The sequence below is a fragment of the Peromyscus eremicus genome, chromosome 2 (assembly GCF_949786415.1).
Source record: "Peromyscus eremicus chromosome 2, PerEre_H2_v1, whole genome shotgun sequence".
NCBI classification, from domain to species: domain Eukaryota; kingdom Metazoa; phylum Chordata; class Mammalia; order Rodentia; family Cricetidae; genus Peromyscus; species Peromyscus eremicus.
This window is the reverse complement of record NC_081417.1, coordinates 115184045-115205089: the sequence shown is the minus strand read 5'-3', so window position 1 is coordinate 115205089 and position 21045 is coordinate 115184045. Positions and strand designations below refer to the sequence as shown.

General features: G+C 42.7%; 1 protein-coding gene across 1 annotated transcript in view; it reads right to left on the bottom strand.

Moving 5' to 3' along the window:
• Nucleotides 1–21045, bottom strand: part of Cachd1 (cache domain containing 1) — a 227314-nt gene that overhangs the window by 130938 nt on the left and 75331 nt on the right. The window contains exon 2 of the mRNA XM_059254575.1: nucleotides 12165–12227. Within this exon, the coding sequence (XP_059110558.1) occupies nucleotides 12165–12227 (63 nt within the window). The remainder of the gene's footprint in view (nucleotides 1–12164; nucleotides 12228–21045) is intronic.

The window sequence follows — 21045 nt, the reverse complement described above, 5'->3', positions numbered from 1 at the left end:
GAAATCAGAATTATATGTTATTCTAATGGTATTATTAGATTTTTCTTGAACCTCTTATATAGTTACTGACTCTCAATATGCAGAATAAGTTGTTTTACATACTGAAACTGCTGAGCTTATTCCAGATGATTCAGAATTAACTTTGTGATTTATTTAATTGCAAGAAATAATCAGAAATAGAAATCATCCCTTGTAAATAACACATATCAGATTCCATATGGGACTACCAGGACTTCTAGCAAAAGGTAATGATGAAATTGATTAGCTATCAGTAGGAAATGTGCTAGAAGCCTCAGAAATTCATAAGAAACACCATGTTAAAAGCAAAGATTTGAAGAAAGATTTTTCTATCACTTGTCAACAAGCCAAGGAAATTATAAGGAGATGTCCTACTTGTGCTTTGTATAATCAAATTCCACTACCTGTAGGAAGTAACCCAAAAGGTACTCGAAGAAATGAAATATGGCAGATGGATGTGTTTCATTTTCAGAGTTTGGAAAATTAAAGTATGTGCACCAAAACCATAGATATATACTCAGGATTTCAAGGGGCAATTGCCTTGAGTTCTGAAAAGGCTGATTCTGTAATTATACATTTATTAGAAGATATGGCCATTATAGGAATACCTATAAAAATCAAGACTTACAATGCTCCAGCATATGTCTCTAATAAAAAGAAAAGGTTTTTTTTGTATATTACAATATAAAGCATATTACAGGTATACCATACAATCTTATAAGTTAAGCAGTTATAGAAAGATTTAATTGCACTTTAAAAGATATACTTAATAAACAGAAAGGGTAATAAAGATACACTGAGACAGATTACACAATGCTTTATTAACTTTAATATTTTTAAATGCTAATAAGAAAGGAATGACAGCTGCAGAGAGACAATGGAGAGTAGAATAAAACTACAGAATTAAATCAGCCTGTATACTTTAAAGATGTGTTGACCTCAGAATGGAAACCAGGATGTATGTTTGTGTTGTGTTGGGGAAGAGGTTTTACTTTTGTTTCCCCAAGAGAAGAAAAAAATTGATAAAGATTAGACTGGAACAGGAGAGACCTCTTGCTTAGGAGAGGTGATAGTCCAAACAGTGTGGCCATCCATCTAGACTAACTTATAAGACTAACAAAGGCCTTTCATTTGATTGGACATAACTGCCCCAAAGGGAAACCCCAGAGTTAGAGTTGAGGCAAGTTTTATCTTTTTTTTTTTTTCTTTCCAGGAGAATAAAAGCATTCAACTAAGGAATTTAAAGACTACTGGACAAATGAGACAGCTGAAGAAAAAGAAGGATGAATTATCCAGAGAAAATGTCCCAAGAAAAAGAGTAAATTGACCTAGTGGTATAGCACATTTCCAATAGGATAAAATTTCATAAATCTTCCCAAATGTTTGTCTCTACTGTTCTCTACAGACATAATAGGCAAATGGTCTTTTTGTAGTCTCAATTCAATTAAAAATTAAAGTTGGCTTTGAGTTGGACCATGGCTCTATCGTTCTCTAAACCCAAGCATGCGTGTAAAAGGAAAATTCAAAAATCTCTGTCTCATGTCAGAAGAACTACCTGGTATGGGACAGAAGAAAAAAAACAAAACTAGGGACTATTCTATTGGCACAAATCTCATAAGCCTTTGGTAACTAGGAATTAAATTTGTGTGCCCTATGTCTTAACAAATTGTGGTCTTTAACCTCTCAGAGATCTGCTGCATGTGACATTTAAAATGTTTTAAGTTTTCTACAGTGACTCGTGACCATTCCTGGTAGTGACCTTTGAGGTTTCTAAGAAGATGGTGGGACCTCAAAACGATAAATCCACGTGGATTGTGGTAATACCATAAGCTGACAAACATTACCCAAAGATCAGCTTTAGGCTACAAACTGCTCAGGACAACTTCAAAGCAGTTAGCTGACACAGTAGCCTCATGAACTACTCCAAGTCAGGACTTCAGATAAGCCCTGTACTTCCCTATCTCACTGATACTGAACAATAGCTAGCTCTCCCAGGACTTGACCATTATCTCAATTTTTTTCAAGGTCCCCTAAAAATGTGACCACCCCCAAATAACAGGAAGTAATTTTAAGTACATGACACCTACATTTGCAAAAGGTAGGGGGGGTGGTTTTTAGTTGTTTGGTGGATTATAGATGTTTGTATTGTTTAGGGGGTTGGTTACAAGTTGTTACTGGCTGTAGTCAGGGAGGAAACTAAGCAAAGAAGATTAGATTCAGGTATCTAGTTCTAAAAAAAAAATAGGGGGATATAGGAGTAATAGGACAAAAGGATAGATTATTGAATATACTTTTAACTTAAAAAGCAACTACTAGTTTTAAATATTTTACATTGTTATGGATTTTTGTATATTGATATAAATCTAAGGTTATTTTTGTTACAGTGTGTGTGTGTGTGTGTGTGTGTGTTTCCACTTTTGTTTAAGGTATATACATTGATACAAATTTAAGGATGTTGCTTGTTTTTTCTTTTGGGGGGGCCCACAACGCAGCTCCCAAATAAATCATACACAGAGGCTTATTTTTAATTATGAATGCCTGGCCTTAGCCTGGCTTGTTTCTTGCCAGCTTTTCTTTTTTTTTTTTTTTTTTTTTTTTTGGGTTTTTCGAGACAGGGTTTCTCTGTGTAGCTTTGCGCCTTTCCTGGAACTCACTTGGTAGTCCAGGCTGGCCTCGAACTCACAGAGATCCGCCTGCCTCTGCCTCCCGAGTGCTGGGATTAAAGGCGTGCGCCACCACCGCCCGGCGCCAGCTTTTCTTAAGTTAAATTATCCCGTCTACCTTTTGCCTTTGGCCTTTTCCCTTTTCTTACTTCTGTAATCTTACTTTCACTCTTACTCCATGGCTGCCTGTGTAGCTGGGTGGCTGGCCCCCAATGTCTTCCTCCTTCTCTGGCTCCTTTTTCCTCCTCCCATATTTCTCCTTCTATATATCCTCTCTGCCTGCCAGCCCCAGCCATCCTTTCTCCTGCCTTGCTATTGGCCGTTCAGTTCTTTATTAAATCATCAGGTGTTTTAGATAGGCAGAGTAAATCAGCTACACAGAATTAAACAAATGTAACATAAACAAAAGCAACACACCTTAAAATAATATTCTACAACATAAGAATATTTTGTTACTTTATATATCTGTTTCTACTCTTGTTTAAAGTATTTTTATATACTGATGCAAATTTAAGGTTATTTTTGTTATGGCATATATATGTTTCTACTCTTGTTGAAAGACTTGTACCTCTACAGCTCATTTAACAATGTAATGTAAATTTCTAGTTCTTGAGAGTTATTATTACAAACTATTAAGGATAATTAAGAAATACCAGTTAGGGCTGGAGAGATGGCTCAGAGGTTAAGAGCATTGGCTGCTCTTCCAGAGGTCATGAGTTCAATTCCCAGTAACCACATGGTGGCTCACAACCATCTATAGTGAGATCTGGTGCCCTCTTCAGGACTGCAGACAGACATTATGACTAAATATTAAAGAGGAAGAATTACTTCCACAGTAGTCATACAAAGTCAGAATCTATGTGCTATGAAAAAGGAAACAATGCATGTGCTATGAAAAAGGAAACAATGCATGTGCTATGAAAAAGGAAACAATGGACCAGGGGAAAGGAAAACAAGAGTCTGGGGAGCTGGGCCAGCACGGGGGTGTGCACCTTTGATCCAAGAACTTGGGATGACTCAGAGGCAGGAGGATCTGTGACTTTGAAGCTGGTCTACACAGCGATTCCAGGACAGCCAGGACTACATAAAGAGACCCTGTCTCAAAAACAACAAGCAACTACACCAACAGAAAGACTCTAGGGAGCAAGGCAGGCCTAACTCCAAGGAAGCAAACAGTTGTGCTTTCCCAGACGCACAGTAACCAAAAAGATCAATCAGGAAGATGGAAGGGACCAAAGAGATGGCTCAGCCGTCAGGAGCACCTGCTGCCTTTGCAGAGGACCCAGGTTTGATTCCCAGCACCCACGTGGCAAGTCACAAATGCCCATAACTCCAAGTCCAGGGGACCTGTCACTCTCTTCTGAATTTTATAGGCATACAACATGTACACATACAAGCAAACACCCATATATATAAAATAAAAACAAATAATATATTTCTTAAAAGATGAAAATCGCTGTTCCATATTCCTGTCAGTTATGTAAATGAAGACAACAGAATGAACAACATGGAGGCCATAGCTGGCCTTAATAGGGTGAATTAGAGGACCAGGCAGTTGTGTGGATGGGCTGTGCTTTCAAGACAGAAACGGGACAGCAGGAGGAGAGTAAAGCGGTTTTCTGAGCTTTCCATGCTGAAGACAGGCTGTTTTCATCTGATGGGGATGATCCTGAAGGGCAAAGCGAACTGAGGAAGGGGAAGAGCTGCCTGCCGACAGCCTTGACCAATGTCAGGTTCGCTTCCTGAAAGTGGCTCACTCCCCACAGCTGCCCATTTCAAAGCTCTCTGTCGTCCTCTAAAATCACGGCTGCCAGCCGGCAATTGAACGGCTCCTGAATTATTAATAATGAGGAGATCATTTGCCATTTTGTTAAGTCGATGATGAAAATAAATAAGTACAGAAGCAATTGAAGGAAGTCCAAGGTGGCTCTGGCTCCTTTAGGGGATGAGGCCAGCACCCCAGAAGCTCTGTCTCCTTTTGTTTCTAACCGCCACCTCCCCCCCTTTGCCCTTAGGGAGACTGTTTTACTACTTTGGGGGGCACTTGCTCAGAACTTGGTTTTTCTTGATTCAGATTCAACTTCACATAATGCCCTTCTGTGCGCATACAACTCGATGCCTTGAATGACTCAAAGTGCGCATCTATGGGAAGGGTTGCTCACAAGAATGTGTGGGGTGGAATTTTCTCCTTCTGAGGCTGCTGCCACCGTCTCTTGGCAAGAAAACTGCAGACAGCAAACTAACCGAAGACTTAAAACACACTGTTAAGCAATTTAGACCCAGGCTCTGAGGGTTAATGCAAAAGTCCTAATGGGTAAGAGCAGGAAAAGCAGTATACCGTAGAGGATTTTGTGGTAAGAGTCAAGATTCATGAAATGTTTTTTTTTATTAGTGTTAATTACTTTGCTCCCTTAACCAAAGATATTAACAACACATTAGATTTCCTGCCAAGTTCCATGATGTGCACAAATAAGATATGACTCTCAAGAAGATCTTATTAGCAAAAGCAGATGCCAAGAACCCAAAGGGCTCTATTTTCCTTAAAGGAAAAGTGACAGAGAACATATGGCGGGATTTTAGACAGTAGAATGTGTGTGTGTGTGTGTGTGTGTGTGTGTGTGTGTGTGTGTGTGTGTGTGCGCGCGCGCGTGCGCACAAACATCGTTGCACCCCAAATAAGAAGTAGTTCTTCTTCTAAAGACTGTGAGTTGAGATTGAGAGCATAGGAGCTACGGATAGAGCTCAGTTGGTAAAGTGCTTGTGCAGCATCCATGAAGCCCTGGGTTCAACTCCTAGTACTGCATAAAACTGAGTATAGTGACATGCTCCTGTGTCCCCAGCACTTAGGTGATGAAGGCAAAGGAATCATTAGTCCAAAGTCATCCTCAACTATATGGCATGTTTGAGGTCACCCCGGATTCTATGAGACCCTGTCTTTAAAAAAAAAATAGAGCCGGGCAGTGGTGGCACACACCTTTAATCCCAACACTCGGGAGGCAGAGGCAGGTGGATCTCTGTGAGTTCGAGGCCAGCCTGGTCTACAGAGTGAGTTCCAGGACAGGCACCAAAGCTACACAGAGAAACCCTGTCTCGAAAAACCAAAACCAAAACCAAACCAAACCAAACCAACCAACCAAACAACCAACAATAAAAAGTATAAGAGGAAAGATCAATAATCTGTTTGACTGAATAATCTATTTTTTTCTTCTCAAATATATCCTACAATCAATTATAATTGTCTCTATAATGAAGAGGCCAGTGGGATTAGTGAAAATAAAACTACTATGGGGGACATGTGTCCTCAGAGTAGGGTATGTAGGCAGAAATCCAGTGCCAATCAACATCTGCTTTCCTTCTTAGGGTTTGTGCTAGATCTGGAGACCCTGAAGGTAGACTCTGGTTAGAGGGCTGAACACCAAGGACAGAGACAGCCTCAGGGCCCGGCTAGCATGGGAAACCACACAAGAAACCAAGAAATGGAAATGGAGCCGGGCGGTGGTGGCGCACGCCTTTAATCCCAGCACTCGGGAGGCAGAGCCAGGCGAATCTCTGTGAGTTCGAGGCCAGCCTGGGCTACCAAGTGAGTTCCAGGAGAGGCGCAAAGCTACACAGAGAAACCCTGTCTCGAAAAACCAAAAAAAAAAAAAAAAAAAAAAAAGAAAAAGAAATGGAAATGGAGTGGTGTTACCTCACGAGATTTCAACACTTGTTATACCAGGACAACCACAGGAACTCAATGATTGAGAGCGCTTGCTGCTCTTCTAGGGGACCTGAGTTCAATTCCCACCACCCACATGGTGGCTCAAAATTCTAATTCCAGCTCTAGGGGATCTGATGGCCTCAAAGCACACATGTGGTACACAGACATACATGCAGGCAAAACACTCACGCACATAAAATACTTGTTAAAAAATTCTTTTAAATATACTCGGGGCTGGAGAAATGGCTCAGTATTTAAGAATGAGCACTGCTTCCACATCAGACCTAACCTTGGTTCCCAGCACCCATGTCAGGCAGCTCAGAACCACCTATAACTCCAGCTGCATGGAATCTGATGCCTCTGGCTTCCATGGGCACTACATGCTTGCTTGCGCTCTCTCTCTCTCTCTCTCTCTCTCTCACTACATGCTTGCTTGCTTGCTCTCTCTCTCTCTCTCTCTCTCTCTCTCTCTCTCACTACATGCTTGCTCGCTCTCTCTCTCTCTCTCTCTCTCTCTCTCTCTCTCACACACACACACACACACACACACAAATACACATTTAAATTAAAAGAAATTAATAATAATTGTTGTGGAATAAACTTTTTGTACACTGTGAAGATGTATCACTCTGATTGGTTTAATAAAAGGCTGAATGGACAATAGCTAGGTAGGATCTCTGGGCAAAGGAGTCTGGGAAGAAGGCAGAGATGCCAGGAGAGACACAGAGCAAGCAGAATGGCCAATATGGAGATGAAGTAATAAAGCCACAAGACAGAATGTAAATTAATAGAAATAGGTTAAGTTATAAGAGCTAGTTAGAAATAAGCCTAAGCTATCGGCCAAGCTTTCATAATTAATAATAAGTCTCCATGTCATTATTGGGGAGCTGACTGTCCTGATGAAAAAGTCCAACTACCAATGACATCCAATGTGGGGAAATGTATTTACACATAAGACCTGAGAAAGCGTAAAAAAGGTTCCAAACACACAAAAATGGAGCTAGATGCAGCTTCCTAGTCCTGCAGTCTTTCATGTGGGAACAGAACAGAGACCATCTCCCGGCCACTGCCTGTGGGCTTGAGCCACCAATGTGCCATGAAATAAGCTGTGACAGTTTAAGGTTTTTCTCATGCAGACAAAAAAGGTTACAGTTACACAATAAAGCAGGTTCAGATGGAAAAAAAGAACCTCTAAACAGGTTATAGTATGTTTAACAATGGGTATAGGCTTAAGAAAAAAAAAAAAGAAAAAGGATATAGATAGTAATAAAAAAATAGTCTAAGAATAATAGTAAAGTCTTTAAAGAGAGAAGAAGAGGAGGAGGAGGAGAAAGAAGAAGAAGAAGAAGAAGAAGAAGAAGAAGAAGAAGAAGAAGAAGCCGCCACATAAGGATGGAAAATATTATATATAACACATGGAGTTTGGACCTTATATGGATGGCACTTTGCTGTGAGATGGTCTGTATGTCAAATGTGTTGCTCTGATTGGTCAATAAATAAAACACTGATTGGCCAGTAGCCAGGCAGGAAGTATAGGTGGGACTAACAGAGAGGAGAATTGAGAGAACAGGAAGGCGGAGGGAGACACTGCCAGCCGCCGCCCTGACAAGCACCATGTGAAGATGCTGGTAAGCCACGAGCCACGTGGCAAGGTATAGATTTATAGAAATGGATTAATTTAAGATGAAAGAACTAGATAGATAGAAGCCTGAGCCATTAGGCCAAACAGTTTAAATAATATAAGGGTCTGTGTGTTTATTTTATAAGTGGGCTGTCGGACTGCTGGGGCTTGGCGGGACCAGAGAAAAAACTCTCAAGCTACAACACTTTGTTAATTTTGAAGTTTTTGAATGCTAATGAACAGACAACAGCTGCTGAGAGACATTGGATTGTGGAGGGGACTGCTGAATTAATCCAACCTGTATACTTTAGGAATGCCTTAACTTCAAAATGAAAGTCAAAAAAAATGTATTATGTTGGGGAAGAGGTTAAGCTTTTGTTTCCATGGGAAACAAAAGGCCATGGATTCCTTCCAGGTTAATAGAGATCAGATTTGGCCAGGGAAGATCTCCCAAGTATCTTGGCTACAGATATGGGGGAGGAAGTGAAGAAAGACTACATGACAGGTGATGTGTAAGCTGATTCCTCTGCAGGCAGATCTCTGTGAGTTCAAGGCCAGCCTAGTCTACAGAGAGTTCCAGGACTGCCAGGACTGTTACACAGAGAAACCCTGTCTCAGAAAAACAAAAAAACAACAAAACCACCCACACACACCAAAAAAAAAAAAAAAAAAAAAAAAGGAAGAAAAAGAAAAAAGAAAAGAAAAGAAAAATAGATCCAATTTAAAGGCCATTTCTTTTTTTTTTTTTTTTTTAAAGATTTATTTATTTATTACGTATACAGTGTTCTACCTGCAGGCCAGAAGAGGGCACCAGATCTCTTTACAGATGGTTGTGAGCCACCATGTGGTTGCTGGGAATTGAACTCAGGACCTCTGGAGGAGCAGCCAGTGCTCTTAACCTCTGAGCCATCTCTCCAGCCCCTAAAGGCCATTTCTTAATGAGTGATCGGTAGGGGAGGTCCCAACCCATTGTGGGTGGTTCTATCCTTGGGCTGGTGGTCCTGAGTTCTAAAGAAAGCAGGCTGAGCAAGCCATGAGGAACAAGCCAGTAGGCAGCATCCCTCCGTGGCCTCTGCATCAGCTCCTGCCTCCAGGTTCTCGCCCTCTTTGAGTTCCTGTCCTGACTTCCTTCAGTGATGAGCAGCTATCTGAAAGTGTAAGCCAAATGAACCCTTTCATTCCCAGCTTGCTTTTTGGTCATGGTGTTTTGCTTCATCGATAGAAACTCTAAGACAGGGAATAGTATGTATATGACAAACCAAAACATGAAACAAAGCAAGGGAATGGTTTTTAAAAAGGAGACTAGCAGGGCACAGCGGTGTACCCCTTTAATCTTCCCAATGCTAGGAGGCAGAAGCAGGCATCTCTGTGAGTTTGAGGCCACAGTGAGTCCCAGGCTGGCCAGGGTTATATAATAACCTCTGAGAGAAAGTGTAAGACACCCTCTTTGGCAGGTCTTTCAGGGGCCTCCGAAGTTCAGGTTGATATATTTATTTTAATGTATTTCCTTAGAGCTTACCTTTTAGGCTTTACAACTTCTTTACATATTAGATACATTGTACATGTTTTTGGAAAGTCAGGTTAATTAGTTGCTAGTGATTATTTAGTTACTAGCATTCTGAAGTTCAAAGGAGATATAAACATGAATGACTGTGGTGGAGAATGTTTTATAGAAGAGGAATCATGATAGATGAACATGTTCCTGCAGATTTTGTCCTGAGCACTGTCTAGTATCATAGGGTCCAGAGTTTTTAATTGCTTAAAAATTATTTTAATTATTATTATTGTGGACGGGGGGGGGGGGGAGGGGGAGGGGATGCTGGTTTGTGTCATGGCACATCTGTAAAGATCTGAGGACAATTCTGCAGAGCTGGTTTTCTCCTTCTACCTTTATGTGGGTTCTGGAGACCAAACTCAGAAAGTTAGGCTAACAGAGCAAGTAACTGCCTGCTGTACCATCTCAACAGCCACTATGTATAGTTCTCAATCAGGAGTCTATTTTGGCTATAAAGTGGGGGAAACTATCATCTCAGCGAAGTGACAAATTTTTTAGTAAACATGCAACCATACACTTTTAATTATTGTTAAATGGATCACAGGGCTGAAATGATCTAAAAATCATGATATTGAAGAAACTTTTCAGGGCTTGTGTACATTAAATTTTAGGTGAAATCATTAACGGGGCAATGTTCTCCTGCCTAGGGAGAAGACATAAGACCCTCTTTGCTTGGGGTGCTCTGGTAGGCGGCGGCGGGTGGGGTGGGGTGGGGTGGGGTGGGGTGGAATGGGGGGTGCAGGAGCTGTTAAGGATAAATACATCTTGGTTCAGCTTAGGAAAGAATAATTTGACAGCAAGAAGGCACGTGGAGCAGAGGGGGACATCTCTGTCAGGTGGAGTTTTCAGGTAAAGAGAGTTTAGCAGAGGTGTCCGTTTTGGATGAGAGCACACAATAAAGCAAATGGTCAAAGAGAATAGTCAACATGCATTTGTGTCACACTGATTTCTGAAAACTTATTCTCCTGTCATAAGAGCACAGGCAACTTCTTTGACCTCTTGTGGCCTCAGTATCCTCCTCATGATAGGACAGTCTGCTCCTGAAGGTTATCTGGCCACAGTCTATTGAAGGGCCTCCCACTAGTGTTCTCTAAGTGCTCCGTCAGTCGTTATGATTTCTAACAATTATACTGAAGGCTTCCAAGCTTGCTCATAGCCAGTTTAGCAATGACATCAGCCCCCAAACACAAAACAGCTGCACGTTCGGAAAGAGTCCGTGTAAGACCTGTATCTGTTACTTCAAGAGGCTTAACCTGATAGCCCAGATCACATTCTTTAAAGGGTTATCAAATAGCGGCTGTCTACCAAAAAAGTCTCCTCTAACGAGCAGGCTTTGTGTAGAAATCGTAGTCCACAACAAGTCTTGTAGATTTAGTGATTCTGAAGTGCCTTCTAGCTCTCGGGAATAAGCTTAAGTCAGGACTTAGAAAGACAGGACTCAGTGTAGCACACCACAGCAATTTCAGGCTATTCATCCTTAATCATACCTAAACTAAGAAAAATGAGACCCGCATCGCCACTTAAAAGTGACTAAACCAGGCCCCCTCCTATAAACAGGAAATGCTGAACTTGGCTCACAGCACTCAACTGTAAATAAATAACCAGCCTGTAAGAACTTCACCCTGACGCAAAGCCTTTCTTCTGAGAACGCACTTTAAAAGCTCAGACGGGGTCAAGCTGTCTCCATGAATAAAAGAACAGAAGGAACTCAGAATTTACATCATTATGCATTTTCTTATATTTGTCTTTGTATCCTGTGTGAGCGCTCCGCTGCACCCTGGCTTGTAGCTCGGTTCTGTTTCTCACTGAAGTTTCAAACCTGGTTTCAAGTTACTTGTCGACAGTCAGGCTGGGACGAAGTTGGTGGGTTAGCCGAAATGAAAGCCTCAGCCTTTCTTACCACTCTTCTCAGGCACCCGCTAATTATTTATGTTCGAGCTCACCAACACTGTGCCTTAGTGGAGGAGGCAGTGTACTCAATGCCAGCTAGCTAGAAACAAACAGAACCTGGCCTTTAAGTATCTTGACTGCACGCAGCACTGAAAGAAGATAAAGAAGGGAAAAGAAAAGGGGGGGGTGTAGAATTCTAGAAAGAGGACAGGAAAGCACCATGAAGCACTCATGCAGTAGCTGCTACATTGCCAGAGCCTTCTTCCACCAAGATGAGCTAACTGTGTTCTCGTTAGCCTGACCACTTCATCATCAGAACTTCACGAGGAAGCTATCAGGAGTCTCTTGCATAAGGCTGACAAACTGCCAATCAAAAAAAAAAAAAAAAAAAAATAGGAGTGGGGACTGTTTGCTATGACCAAAGAGTGCATACGGATGCCAGAATGGGGAGTCTGATTCCACAGCCCAGATGCTTATTTTCTGCATTCGATGAAATGTGTTTCGTTAGTTTTGGATTTGGGAGGGTCAGAGATATTCATGACAAGAGGTAATGCTTCCAAGGCACACCAGGAATGGCTGTGAACTACCCACGATGTCTAAGCACCTGAAATGTCAGGGAGTCGCCATCATGCAAGAGACTCCATAAAAGTAGGCTAGAGGAAGAGGTAAGCCTCTAGGGGAGACTGTCAGGGAATGTGCCCTGTCCCACAATCTTACCTGCTGAACTTCGCTCTCTCCATTGGAGATTTTCTCTGTGTAAACCAAGGAGTTGAAGATCCGCTGCAACAAGAAAGAAAATGGACATCAGATTTTTCTGAGAGTCACCTTCTATATGTGTGTGAATAATTTGTTGCACACAACACAAATAGATTCAAATAGGAAAAAGTTTAATTACAATACAGTGATTTTTACAGAGTAACCTAAATATCCACCAAAGTCAGTCACTCTTATTTATTTAAGCATTACCCAGGCACTATAGTGAAATAAACCAGATGTTACACTATATTTTTCATTTTCAAAAATACATTTAATTACAGATTTCCGGAGCCCATGCCATTTTATCCGGCTGCCGTAATCTGGCAAAGTTGTGTTTCTCATTTAAATCCTGCACTCCCTGAATGCTGTAATTGTTTACAGGCCCTAACATCTAATGTAATAAAACTCTTTGAAAAGAATTCTTTCCACATTCTCTCATGTCCCTATCCAGCCAGTACCTACCCCATATTATCTATCACCTTCTTTACTCAAACTCCCCCCTCAGGAGAGTAACAAAGACACTTGCCAAATACGTGTGGCCTCGAGAGAGGATTCCCAGCCAGGCTGCGGCACATCGGCACACACATTCTCTGCCGGGTCCTGCCTAGCCTACCTCACACCCACTCTTTCACACACCACCTTAAGTTAAAATAGCTCTGTAGGTTTGAGACTCGACTGGCATCTGTAACAAAGGAGAAGTTGAAAAGTCCAGGCTGTGTACACAGTAAGGGGGTGGGGGTGGGGCAGCGCCCTTCTCGTTTGTCTTAAGAGCTTTAAAGGTGCCACGGAACTCTCTAGATGAATCAGGAGTCAGACCTGAAGGTGTCAGCCAAATTTTTGTTTCTCCTCTCTATCCTGCTGCCAACCAAGCATTTGTCGGCATCTGGGAAAGCATCCCAGACAGCCCAACACACCTGTGTGGCTGTGGTGAGGAGGCATGTGCCAAGTTCATCAAGCCCCAGTGCAACCTAAACAGAACGCAAAGGAAGGGCGGGCCCATGGCTGGGGTGTGGCAGGGGGTAGGCGGGAGCGGAGGGTGGAATCGCACAGAAGGACAGCGATGGAATTACAGCTTGAAAAAGTATAATTATAAATTATCACGATACCACCCATCACACCCCATGTGCCACGCTCATTCATTCAGCAGATGCTGCCCCATCAAAATAACCCTGCAAGAGGAAAGCTTTCTTTTAAAACTTCTGAATTATGTTTGCTTTGTTTGTTTATTCTTCCCTCCCCCGTGTGTGTGTGTGTGTGTGTGTGCGTGCGCGCGCGCGCGCACACGCATGCGCATGTGTGTAGAATTTTTTGAGAGTTAGTTCTCTCCTTCTACCATGTAGGTCCCAGAGATGAAACTTGGGTCTCTGGGCTTGTCAGTAAGCAGTGTTACACACTGAGTCATCTTATCAGCCAAGGGATGTTTCCATGGATTCTTGCGGGGCTCACAATAACAACACTGGTTAAGCTTTACAGAACGCTTACTATGGGATAAAGATCTGACATGCGCTGTGTGCTAATATTTCTATTTTGATGTGTTTATTTGACAGTTGTTTGTTTCTTAAGACAGGGTTTCACTGTATGTACCAGACCTTACCACATTGCCCAGGCTGGCCTTGACCTCTGCCTCTCTAGCACCCTTCTCAATCCAGCTTAAACTGGTTTTACAAAAACACCTTCGTGATAGACAGTATAAGTGAAATTTTTTCTTTTTATTTAAGTGCATGTATGTGTGCCTGTGGGAAGGCGTGTGGACCTGAGTGCAGGTGTTCACGGAGCCCAGGTATTGAGTTCCCTGGCTCTGGAGTCACAGGTGGTTGTGAGGCACCTGACATGGGTGCTAGGAAAGGACCTCATGTCGTCTGTAGGAGTGGGACCCCAGCACTCTTACCTGCTGAGCCATCTTTCCAGCCCTGACAGACACTATTATCATCCCAATACACAGATACAGAAACCTAGTGCAATGCACTCGTGTGTCTATATTTTTAAAGGACTACACTTATAAAGATGAAAAGCCAAGAGCTTAGGAGAGTTAAAAAGTTGATCAAAAATCATTCAGGACAAGGCTGGAATTTGAAGCCAGGCCTTGTGGTTCCAGAGTTGACATTCTTCACCCTATGTCTCATTAGAATTTGTTAGCTGGTTAAGTTTTGCATAACAAATTTGCTACCAAGACATATCACGCCTGGAACTTAACTGGCAGCAAGTCCTAACTAGAACTTACTAATCCATTAATCAGTCATTTCTTGTACATATCAATTCTGCCCCAGATTCACTGGGGGTTATTTTATAACTAAGGGACATCAGGATTCTGAATCCTAAAACACATCTCATTTTTTGAAAGGGAACTATGGGTCTGGGAATGTGGCCTAATGACACCGTACCTGCCTAGCATGATCCCTAGATTCCACCCAAGTGCCCCTTGGAGAGAAAAGGGGATGTGTGTGTGTGTGTGTGTGTGTGTGTGTGTGTGTGTGTGTGTGTGTTTATAGGGGGTTCAGGTGGAAGGAAATTACAAGTCTACACACCTCATTTCTAAATTAGTCCACATTCCTAAATTCCTAGTTCTCCACAGCCTAAGCCAACATCATCACTCACCATAATCCCAGAGTATATTCCAGACCTTTCTATCATTTCCTTTTCAAAAAGATGTTCATTTTCATTAAAAATGAACTGAACTGATGCAGCGATTGGCAAATGTACTTACTGCCTTCCTCTTAGACTAGGGGTTCTCCAGTGGGAGACTCCTAGGAAGCCAACCGGACCCACTGTGCTCAAGCCAACACTCACCTATGGCCAAGCGTGCTGTTTCCTTGTTTCCTTAAGAGGAAGGAGCATTGCTCAATAGTTCTAAGGGTGAGTGTCAAGACTAGTGCACAAAGTTCCTTCAATCTCTATCATGCTTGAGATCTTAACAGCAATAGGGCTAATATTTTTATATAGTCCTTTCCTATACTGTCTATACCTAATTAATTTAGGTTGATAAGACAAAAATTTTAAATTAACAAGTCCTAGATATGTGCAATAGTGATTAGTGGACGCTATATTACAACCCTCTAGCCGTCCCAGCGTTGAAGTGACAGGGCTATCACCAAAGCAGATGGTCTTTGCCCTGCGTCCTTCCCCTGGTACCAATGTTGTACAACTGGTACACGGTTTAAAAGTTGGCTTATGTGTGTGTGCATAAAAAAATCACATGAGAAATCCGTAATTTCTACCATGCTCTAAAAGAGCTGTTCGGCTCCCCAAAGCTTAGAATTTTCGTAGTTTACAATTTCACATCAGTTACTGCACTTAATCTTGCTAATTGCCTGTGTAGGCCGAGCAGGCATCTGAAACCACATTTTACAGATCTGAAAACTATAGCACCAAAGTTAGGAGCTAAGTCCCAGGTGAAACCCTGAAGTGCTGAGGCCTGAACCTAGATCTCAAATTAAGTACAGGCAGTGCTTTCAGCTGACCTAGCAAACAAACTTGTCCTTATCACCTTGCTGTTCAGGATGGTCTAGGAATCCTACGTAGAATGTGGGCATGGAGCATGGGGCAGGGGGCACAACACACAATGATTGAGATTTGAGCTTTTCCTGATTTATTTTAAGCAAGGTGTAGAATTTTAGAAACAACTGATGCCCCAGACAGTTTCATTTTTTTGTACTTTGTGCTGCATGTAAAATTGCAGAAGAAACAAAATACAACTTTGCTTTTGGGGAGTGAGACTGGGATGGGGGGGCGGTGAGGAGTGGTGGTACCCGGGTCATGTGATAAAAGACAGGAATTCAAAATTATGGAACCTGGCTGACATTTTGGTGACCTTAAGGTAAATGTTTCTTGGTTATTAGAGGACTTGAAAAATGGAAGTTTCTCCTGAGAACACAAAACTGATGAGTATTCTTGACAGGTCAGAACCTTCATCCTGTCCTTGAATGAGGTACTCGCAGTAACAAACTGGGGGCTGGGGGGGGGGTGTAAGGCCACCATTCTGCTTTGTCCTCTAAACTGTCACTTTCCCTTAACCTAACTTCCTGGAGAACCAAAGGAATTCCTGAATTTGAACTCTTTGTTTGTTTGTTTGTTTGTTTTTCAAGACAGGGTTTCCCTGTGTAGCCCTGGTTATCCTAGAACTCGCTCTGTAGACCAGGCTGGCCTTGAACTCAGAGAGATCCACCTGGCTCTGCCTCCCCCATGCACCACAATGCATGACTCATAAACTCTTCATTTGAACACCACCCAAGGGAGCAAAAATTCTCCTCCGATTGCAAAGCCCCAGAAGTGAAGTCCAAAGACACCACCCGATCTCTCTCATTACTCCTTCCTGTTCTGGAAAGTTCTCGAATACTAAAAGCAAAACTATTCTTTAATAGGTATGGAGACGGAAAGTTATTTTTAAATAAAAATATGTCACTAAATCCTTGTTATTGAGTTTATTTCTATAATTAAAAGAAAGCAATAAAATGTCTTATTCTTTTGCTCATGGGATCTGCATTAATGCATACTTTGAAAGCTGGCTCTGTGTTCTAAATCCAATCATGTGCTCGTCCTATGACCCAGCAGCTCCCATCCTTGACATCCACTTGACAGAAACACCAAGGCAAATTATAAGGATTGTGCATAGCTGCTACTCCTAACAGCTCAAACCCAAAACCAACCCACATGCCGATCCACACAAGGACTGAACTGATACACACTCAACGTCTACACCCTGAAAAACTCAATGAGAATGAGCATAAGGCAGCAGCAAAGCTTACCACCACCAGACATTACCACAGCATATCACCACGCCACATCACTACATCACCACAGGACATTACCACAGCATATCACCATGGCACACCACTACATTACCACCAGACATTACCACAGCATATCACCACGGCACATCACTACATCACCACAGGACATTACCACAGCATATCACCACGGCACATCACTACATCACCACAGGACATTACCACAGCATATCACCACCAGACACTACCACAGCATATCACCACGGCACATCACTACATCACCACCAGACATTACCACAGCATATCACCATGGCACATCACTACATTACCACCAGACATTACCACAGCATATCACCATGGCACATCACTACATCACCACCAGACATTACCACAGCATATCACCACGGCACATCACTACATCACCACCAGACACTACCACAGCATATCACCACGGCACATCACTACATCACCACCAGACATTACCACAGCATATCACCACGGCACATCACTACATCACCACAGGACATTACCACAGCATATCACCATGGCACATCACCACATTACCACAGGAGACGGCAGAGACTTCTGGAATGCTGAAATGTTCTAGTTTTCATTTTAATGTTAGTTGGTTTGTGTGTGTGTGTGTGTGTGAGAGAGAGAGAGAGAGAGAGAGAGAGAGAGAGACAGAGAGAGACAGAGAGAGACAGAGAGAGACAGAAAGACAGAGATGGGGGGGCACAGGCCATGAAGCATGTGTGGAGGTCAGAGGATAACTTGGGGGAGGGGTGTTCATTCTCTCCTTCCATCATGTGGGTCCTAGGTCATCAGGCAAACGCCTTCGGACCCAGTCTTAACTGTTCCTTGTTCTGGTTTTCAGTGTGAGTGCTGGTTATTGGCTTTTATGAGGCTTTATCAAGCTGTGCTCTTTGAAATCCATTTGTATGTGAACTAGTGTTCATGTGTATGCAAGGATACGCATGTACACATGTGAGTGGAGACCAGAGGACAAGCTCAGATGCTAGCCCCAGGAGCATCATCCATCTCCTTTTGAGACAGGGTCTCGTGGGACTGGAGCTCACCAATTAGACGAGGCTGGCTGGCTAGCAAGTCCCAGAGATCTCCTGTCTTCACCCTCTCACCCCTCAACACTGAAGCTACAAGCTAGTACCAGCCTTCCTGGCTTTTCACATGGGTGCTGAGGACGTAACTCAGGTTCTCATGCTTGTGAGTCACGTATTTTACTAACTACGGGATCGGTTCAGCCCTTAAAGCTGTGCACTTTTTTTCCAGTATGCTGCACTTCGATAAATTTTTGCTCAGTGTGCATTCCAGGCAGCCTCTTTGAAAAACGCTTGGCCCAAATGCTCTCATATGCATTCAAAACTCTATAAAAGGAGGTTGTGTTTACTGGACTATTACAAGTACTTAACAGGAAAACATAAGTTCATCCCTGATGTGGATGGTCCTGGACTGTCCCAACTAGAGACACCTCACAAGTCACTGAGCAAGGCTCCTGAGCATACCCTGATGCTCTACATGAATCACATGTACAAGTTTTAAGCATATAATAATCCTCAATTCTTTTTTTGAAATGATTCCTAAGGCTTCAGATTCTCACCCACTAGTACTGTATAAACTTGATTTTTTTTTTTTTTGCAATAAAAAGGGTATCTTTCACTGGACCCAGATATTTTAAACATCACACAATTTAATATAATCTGCCTTTTGCACATTCTACTCTCAAGCATTGCCTGTGTCATTCCTTGCCCCTTAAACGACGGTCCAGTCAAGGTTAAAAAATAGAGATACATAGTAACAATTGAATGTAGCTCCTCCTGCAGATTGTCTGAAAGAAGCGGGGGTGGGGGGTGGAGGGTGGGACAAATACAGTCCTTCTCATCTCTCCCTCTGTCCTCCCTCCAGCGCCTCAAGGGCTGCAGCTAGCTAGCTACAGCCTTGTCCTTCCCTGGCTCCGCTCCGCAGTCTACTGAACCCCACTCTTAACTCCCAGGCTCCCCCTCCAACCCTTCCATTTAATTAAGCTTAACAGATGGCAAGAGAACTCGTTTGTTGGAACAGGAACGATTACAAGGGTGTTTAATAAGATGGTCAGTCCAGACAGCGGGGCCCACCTTCGCTCCACATACCTGCCCTGCCAAATTTTAACAAGACATTTAAATGAAACCTACAGCACAATACCACAGTGAAGAAATAAATACCCCAACCAGACTAATGAGAGGCTGTGGGTCTCCTTCCCTGCTCCTTGCTAAGAAATTAAGGACTGTGTTTTTACTCCAAACCTTAACCTCATGCTGTTTTATGGGTCTCTGTGGCCAGACCATATGCTTGACAGTTCACTAACAGCTCCATCCGGCTCTGGATCTGCTGCTATGATTCTAGGGGTTGTGGACAAAGGGGAGGAAATAAAGACGAACATTGTTATCTCAGCAAGCGGACCAGCAGGGACCACTGACGCACCAGTACCATTTAAAGAAATTCCAAAAGCATTGGAAAACAAATCAATGGTAACTGAAGTGTTCTGGGGAAATGAAGCGTATGCATAGCTCATAAATAATCTTTTACCAGATTCAGGTCCCCCTCAGCCCGGATCAGCCAGTGTCTGATTTTGGCCAGACTGTTGAATATCACACTGTTACACACCTGGACGGCCCAGGAGAAAGGAGGCTGATCATTTTGAGCTCTAAGGTCACAAGACTGCAAGTGCAAAACAGACGTTTCTTTAATCCCTGAACTTGCTCATTCTGGACACGTGACTTGAAAAGGTTTGCGGAGAGTATTGGGGAGGCTACCCCCTAAAACTTTAAAGTAAACAAAACATCCAAAAAGAGAAGGGGACAAATCCGAAACAGGGCATGCAGCTGTCAAAAGCATGTTTGTAATAACTTGTGTTACTGTGTTTTTAAAATAGCATTTAAATCAATAGTAACATTCTGTGTGTGTAGGTGTGCTATAGACAATGTTACGATCCATACGACGAGGGACCGGAGTGCATTCAGGTATTTTACAACACATAATTTCAAAATATTCCCAACGTTTACCACACCCTCCAGAGTGACAACAGGAAACAGAAACTGGTCAGGACCTCCAGTTCTGACTCTTGTCCTTTGCCAGAAGCCAGAAATTCCTCGGTTCCATCCTGGCTGGAAGCCAAGTATGCCAGAAGGGGGCTCTGGTTCCTGCTCTGCCTTCTTGCTACCTTTATTCTCCTTTTACGCCACCTAGATGAAAACCATTGCCTGGAAGCTATATGTGAGGACATGACCAAATCTGAGAGGCACTTGGACGTCCTGTGCGTGGGGTGACGGGACTGATCAATTCATCACTCGGTGTCTTACCCCAGTTTCTGCCAAAAGACTCATTGAAAATCCCTTGACTAGCAATCTCTTGGGACCCATTCTATACAGAAACTCTACTGCCTCTTGTCTGTTAAGTGCTTACCTATAATGTCACAATAAAACCCTATTCTAAAGGCACCCTTCTATTATGCGCAAAATTCATTCTAGGAGTTTGGGATACAAAGGACTGGGAAGCCACTGTCTTTGGGTGGCTCTAATAACTTCTTTGCCCCCTAAATTATGCTCACTGAGGTGAGAGAGAAGTCCTCTGCCATTCAAGGGTCCCAGCTTTTCCTGTACTGTTTCCTCGTTTTATAGATGAAGACACCAAGGTTCTGAGGTTTAACTCACCTCACATTGACCATTAGGAAACCATGTGGTCAAATCTGACTGCAAAGCAAGGCTTATTCCAAAGTCCATGCAAAAGAGATGACTTGTGGGAAACTGAGGCACCAAGCATAGAGCAGGGCTTGCGGGTGACTGGCAGATTTGCATGTACGTTCTTTCCTCCTCCCTCCATTCTCCTATTTCCTTTGTAGCAAAGAAAAATACACATTTTTTCCCCCCAAAGACAAGCTAAACTCAAAGCAGGGTATGCATTCAGAGATTCAACCAGAACCTACAAAAAAATTCACCTACACTAGATCATCGCAGTTAAGCGTACGTGTGGGAGAGAAGAAAACACGGGCTCACGCCTGACCCTTGCCATAAAAACTAGATCCTAAACACCACAGTGCCTGGCAAGAAACAGACAAAGCTGCT